General features: G+C 38.5%; 1 protein-coding gene across 1 annotated transcript; it reads right to left on the minus strand.

The window, feature by feature from the left end:
* Positions 1-5,504: 5,504 nt before the first annotated feature.
* Positions 5,505-6,440, minus strand: LOC127677467 (vomeronasal type-1 receptor 90-like). Its single transcript, XM_052172550.1, has one exon. The coding sequence runs from the start codon at positions 6,438-6,440 to the stop codon at positions 5,505-5,507; it is 936 nt and encodes a 311-aa protein (XP_052028510.1).
* Between the last annotated feature and the right edge of the window lie 377 nt (positions 6,441-6,817).

Below are 6,817 nucleotides of genomic sequence, written 5' to 3' on the forward strand. Positions count from 1 at the left end.
GAGAAGCACCTTAAGAAATAACATCATTAGTCATTAGGGAAATGCAAATCAAAACAACACTGAGATTTCACCTCACACCAGTCAGAATGGCTAAGGTCAAAAACTCAGGAGACTGGAGGTGTTGGCGAGTATGTGGAGAAAGAGGAACACTTCTCCACTGCTGGTGGGATTGTAAGATGGTGCAACCAGTATGGAAATCAGTCTGGCAGTTCCTCAGAAAACTGGACATGACCCTTCCAGAGGACCTTGCTATACCTCTCTTGGGCATATACCCAGAGGATTCCCCAGCATGCAATATGCACACATGCTCAACTATGTTCATAGCAGCCTTATTTATAATATCCAGAAGCTGGAAAAAAAGCCAGATATCCCTCAATAGAGGAATGGATACAGAAAATGTGGTATATTTACACAATGGAATAGTACTCAGCAATTAAAAACAATGAAGTCATTAATTTAAAAAAATATTTTTATTGATATAATTTTTTATTTACATTTCAAATGATTTCCCCTTTTCTGGGTCCCCACTCCCCACCAATGGTTGGAACTGGAAAATATCATCCTAAGTGAGGTAACCCAATCACAAAAGAATACACATGGAATGCAATCATTGATAAGTGGATATTAATTAGCCCAGAAGCTCTGAATACTGAAGACACAATTAGCATATCAAATGATTCCTATGAAGAAGGAAGATGAGGGCCCTGATCCTGGAAAGGCTTGATCCAGCATTGTAGGGGAGTACCAGGACAGAGAAAAGGGAGGGGGGAATGATTGGAGAATGGATGGAGAGAGGAGGACTTTTGGGACATATGGGGAGGGGGGAACTGGAAAAGGGGAAAGCATTTGGAATGTAAACAAAGAATATAGAAAATCAAAAAATATATACAAAAAAATAAAATATCTAAAGATCCAAAAAAGAAAAATGCACAATACCATATAAAAATATGAACACACACACAAACACACACACACACACACACACACACACACACACACACACACACACAGGCACGCACGCATGCACGCACGCACATGCACATGTGTGCCCACACACATACACACAAGCAGGATAGCTAAAACTCACTGCTGAACAATAAAAGAATTGTTGAAAGTATTTTTAATGCCCACCCATTGACCCAAATCATCATGGCTGAATTATTTAAAGCAACCATTAATTACAGAAAGCATTTACAGCTGCCTTCCCTTGAATTGGACTTCAAGAACTCAGCATTCACTGTGAGGAAGAGAAGGCTTTTATAGGTCAGAGGGATGGTGTTTCCAACTGAGGGATTTGGTAGGAAGATCATTGATGAGTAGAGTAGAATTGAAGACCCACACATAAGACCACAAACCAATAGACACATGATTTTTGGTGAAAAAAAAAGAAGTGCATGATGGAAAAAATACAATATCTTCAACAGATTATATTGATCAAACTTAATGTCTGTATATAGAATGCAAATAGATCCATGGTTTTCATACTCCCCAAAACTCAACTCCAAATGAATCAAAAATCTCAACATAAAGAACAGATATACTGAAACTGACAAACAAGAAAGGTGGTAATATTTTGAAAACATTTTCACATGAAAAAAAAATACCCTTCAGAACAGAAAAGTGATTACCAGACACTAAAAAGAACAATTTATAAATAACGCCCCATGAATATTCTGCAAGGCAAAAGACATCCTTCAGACAAATTAGCTACAGAATGGGAAAATATTTTTTACCAACTACCTATCCTGTACAGGGCTTTTCTTAGGACTTCTATACCTGTGAGAAAACACCATAAACAAAAAGCAAGTTGGGGAAGAAAGGGATTATTCAGCTTACATTGCTGTTCACAAACAAACAAAAAATTGTCAGGACAGGAACTCAATCAGGGGAGGATCATAGAAACAGGAGGTGATGCAGAGGACCCAGAGAGAACTGTTGCTTACTGGATTGCTTTCCCTGGTGTGCTCAGCCTGCTTTTGTACAGAACGCAAGACCAGTAGCCTTAGGGTCATACCACCCACAATGCACTGGCTCTTTGGTAACTAGTTGACTAGATGCCTTACTGAAGGATCTTATAGAGGTATTTCATGAACTGAAGTTCCTTTCTCTCTGATGACTCAACCTTGTGTCAAGTTGACAGAATACCAGCCAGTACTGGACTGATATCCAAAATATATAAAGAACTCAAAAAGCTCAATATCAATTGAATGTGGGGTACAGATCAGAACAAATCATTTCCAAAAAAGGAAACTCAAATGGCAGAGAGACATTTAAAGAACAGTTCAACATCCCTAGTCATCAGTGTAATGCAAGTTAAAGCTACCATGTAACTTAACCTTTTGCTAGACAGAATGGTCAAGATGAATAATGCAATTTACACTTAATGCTGGGAAATATGTGGAATAAGAAGAACACTCATGTGTTGCTGTCAGGGGCATAAATATGTACATTCACAGTGGAAATCAGTGTAGTGGTTCCTCAGGAAGGTGGGACCAGATTTATTCAAGATGCAGCTATGCCACTATTAAACATAGACACTTGATCCTACTACAGAGGCACTGAATATTCATAATATCCAGGAATTTGAAACAACCTAGATGGCCATCAACAGATGAATGAGAAAAGAAAAATAGATATCTTTACATAATAGATCATTACTTAGCCATTAAATTAATGACATTTACAGGTAAAAGGTAGAACTACAAAACCTCATTCTGACTGGTGTAACACTGACCCATAAAAACAAGCATGGTATATGTTATTGCTTCTATGTGAGTTTTAGCTATTAAGTTGTTCATAATCAAGCCATAATTCACAAAACCATAAAGTTTATGTATAGAATAAGAGGAGGATGGGAAGGATGCTGAGAGGCCAAACCATTTCCATCTTGGGATCAGCTGCCATCTTTAAAAAAATGCACATCAATGGGAGGAGAGGACCTTGGTCCTGTGACGGCTCCTTTCTCCAGTATAGGGGAATGTCAGGACAGGAAAGTGGGAGTGGGTAGGTGGGGGAGCAGGGGGAGGAGAGATGGGATAGGGGGGTTTTGGAGGGGAAACAATGAAAGGGGATAACATTTGAAATGTAAATAAAGAAAATAACTAACAAAAAAATACACAAGCTCTACCCAAGTACCAGGAAGGAGCTCAGGGCTTGTCCTTGGCCCATATGCAAGAGGAACTCCCTAGCTACTGCCTAGCAACAATTAATCAAGTATTAGTCTGATTGTCTCAGATGTACTTTCACACTGTTTGGGATTGTTACAGTCTTGCTTAATAACACCCACATGTCTGCTTACAACAGTCATTCTACTAGCTACTTCCCAGGCTAGATCCCCTCACTTGCTCCCAATTTCCTATGAAACCTTGTCCTGTTGAGGGTTGAAGGCTGGTCCACCTTCTCATGCTGCTGTGTCATGGTTAGGTTAGAGGAAAACCCAGACAAGAGCTTGTAATAAAGAGACCCTAGTACAACTGCATCAAAAATGGTTCACTGGTGGTCATTTGCAGTTCACAAATGCTTCTTGGCATAACATTACATCTCCCTAGACAGGAAAAATGGAATATATAGTTATGAATGGATGAGGGGGGCTGAAGCACAAGTACAAACTGAGAGGAATAGGAGAAGCAGAAACCCTAATCAGAATATATTATTAGAATGCTGGAATGATGAAGTCTGGTGGTAAACACTTGTGGTCCCAGAGCTGGAGAGGTGAAAACAGGAGAATCCCTAAGACTGCCCCCTTGGTCCAGGTCACAGAGAGAGATGCTCTACAAGACACCAGGTGATATCTACACAATGGAGTACTATTCAGCCATTAGAAACAATGAATTCATGAAATTCTTAGGCAAATGGATGGAGCTAGAGAATATCATACTAAGTGAGGTAACCCAGACTCAAAAGGTGAATCATGGTATGCACTCACTAATAAGTGGATATTAACCTAGAAAACTGGAATACCCAAAACATAATCCACACATCAAATGAGGTACAAGAAGAAAGGAGGAGTGGCCCCTGGTTCTGGAAAGACTCAGTGAAACAGTATTTGGCAAAACCAGAATGGGGAAGTGGGAAGCGGTGGGTGGGAGGACAGGGGAAGAGAAGGGGGCTTACGGGACTTTCGGGGAGTCGGGGGGCTAGAAAAGGGAAATCATTTGAAATGTAAATAAATTATATCGAATAAAAAAAAAAAAGAAAAAAAAAGGCACCAGGTGAACAGCAAAAGAGAACAACTGCCAACATTACTTCCTGGTCTCTATGTGTACACAAACACACATGCTTCAGCTGTGCACACACATACATAAATGCATACAAATACATAATAAAACACATTGCACAACATGAATGTGTATATAAAACATTTTTCCCATTAATATCTCAATGAGTAGATAAAATGAATAGATAAACACGCACATTACATTTTCATAAGAAATGCATTAAATAAATGTGGTAAAAGTGGAAACTAAAAATTGACATTATTTTTTTATGGATCCACATAAATTATGATTAGTGGAAACATAAACCTACAACAAAATATTTAAAATATTTTTGATTAGTGAATGTAGCACTAATAAAAACAAAAGATTTAGTATAAACAAAAGAAAGCAGCTGAAAGAGTCAGATGCAGATATTCGCACCCAAACAAGGACAGAAGCAGCTGGCCCCTACTGTTGAATTATGGAAGGCTGAATGAATCTGAGGGCAACCCTTTAGGAAGACCAGCAGTCTCAATTAATCTAGACTCCCAGGATCTCTCAAACACTGAACCACCAAACAGGTGGCATTCACCAGCTGATATGAGGCCCCCAACACACATACAGTAGAGGACTGCCTGGTCTGTGTTCATTCAGAGGTGATACACCTAACCCTCAAGACACTGGAGGCCCCAGGGAGTTTAGAGGTCAGGTGGGGTGGGGGGAGGGAACATCCACTTGGAGATGGGGTGAGGAGGTATGGGATGTGGAAAAATCAGAGGGTGAACAAGGGTTGGCTGGGTGAAATAAAATATGGAGTGTATAAAAATAATTAAAAATTATTTTTAAAAAAGGCTACTTTGTCAGGAAGGAAAAAAGAAAGCTTAAAAGTGACTACCAGTGTGGATATTCCTTTGAGTAACTTCAGCATCAAAGCAAAATTTATTATATAAAGTTAAAAGGAGAAAGAGTATTCATATGAAAGTATCAATTTATTGTGTACAATTAACTTAAGAACTCTCTACTATTTGAAGACAGAAGGGTCATAATAATGTATATGTGCAATAACACAAATTTTATTTAAATCATATGAAGAATCTGGCTTTGCTACTTAAACCATTAAAGTTTAAAGATCTGTATTTTGGAAACAAAATGACTAGTGCTACACAGGATGATTCTTTATACCCTGTGGTAAGCCCAACTCCAGTTGATGCCATGACATCTTCTGACCTCTGTGGACACCAGAAATGCAGACATGCATGTCCTCTGGCACAACACTTGTACATATAAATCTGAAATAAATTAATAACATTATAATGAAGAGAAAAAACATGTTTTTAAGAACATATGGTAGCATTTTGACTGAAAGTTTTTCAGCATAGTGATTATTCTCTTGTCAATGCTGATTTGTACCAAAGGAGTAATTGTGGGATAGGCATTCATCATAAACTTCTGAACAGTCAGGATGACTGGGTCATACCTCCATAAGAAGAATGAAGTAATTGTGATGATGAAGTCTACCCAATACATAACCACAAAGAAAACCACCAGCAACAAGATAATCTGGGTGGCCCTTTCCTCAGGGGATGCTCTGAGCTGGCTGATACTATGAAGATGCTTGCATTGCCTCTGATGTCTGAGCAAGATAATCACCATGTATGTACTTGTGATCAGCATGACTCCTACAAGAAACACATCTCTGGAAGTTGTCACTGTTAAAATCAATGCTCTGATGATGTAATTCATGGGTAAGAGTGAGCAATATTTTATGACATTCATCTGGCTGGTCTCACTCACATTGGTATAAGCAGCAACATAGAAGATCTGGTTAATACTAAAGGATATATTGAAAGACCAAATACATAATAAAGCATATATCATGTATTTTTTTACTTTTTGTTTAAACGTTGCCAACTGTGAGGCACTGGGACTGATAGTGACAGCCTGGACCACACTCAGGAGGCAGGTGATGCAGATAGAGAGGCCTCTCATCACCCTGCTTATATAAAAAGTTGCCTTACATTTGAAGTCATTCTCAACGTTCAGAATCTCAAATAAGTCGAAAAGGGAAATATCCCCTGCAGTGAGGAACATGGATATGTGCACAAAGGTCAGTTGACAGGAGATCAGGTCCGTGGGCTTAGGTCTGTGACCTACGATGATAAAAATATAGAAACAAAAAAGAAACATATTGGCTAGGACTCCAAACCCAGCTTGGAAATAAAGGACATCCTTGTGTGAGAACATAAGTGGAGAGTGTGTTCAACTTAAGAGCATAGTAGAAGTTTATTTCATATATCTGAAAAAAATAATACAGCATACATCAAGTTTGTGATACACTAGCTATATTTTCATTCTATTTTCCATACTAATTCTTGAAAAGCCTGTCTCTTTAACTTTTGATCTTCCAGACTGTACATCATAGACTACATTTCTATGTCTTCCATGTATCTGCTGTTATATAGATAATTACAGATAATCAATACAATCACAATCATATCTGAACAGAATGCCAAGTTTGTGGGCCTGTATTACATCCAAGTTTCATGTCGTAGAAATCCAATCCTATTGATTTAATTGCCTAATTCCTTGTTTACAGCTAGAACAGTAGTGATGTGCATAGA

Source organism: Apodemus sylvaticus, chromosome 2 (assembly GCF_947179515.1).
Source record: "Apodemus sylvaticus chromosome 2, mApoSyl1.1, whole genome shotgun sequence".
NCBI classification, from domain to species: domain Eukaryota; kingdom Metazoa; phylum Chordata; class Mammalia; order Rodentia; family Muridae; genus Apodemus; species Apodemus sylvaticus.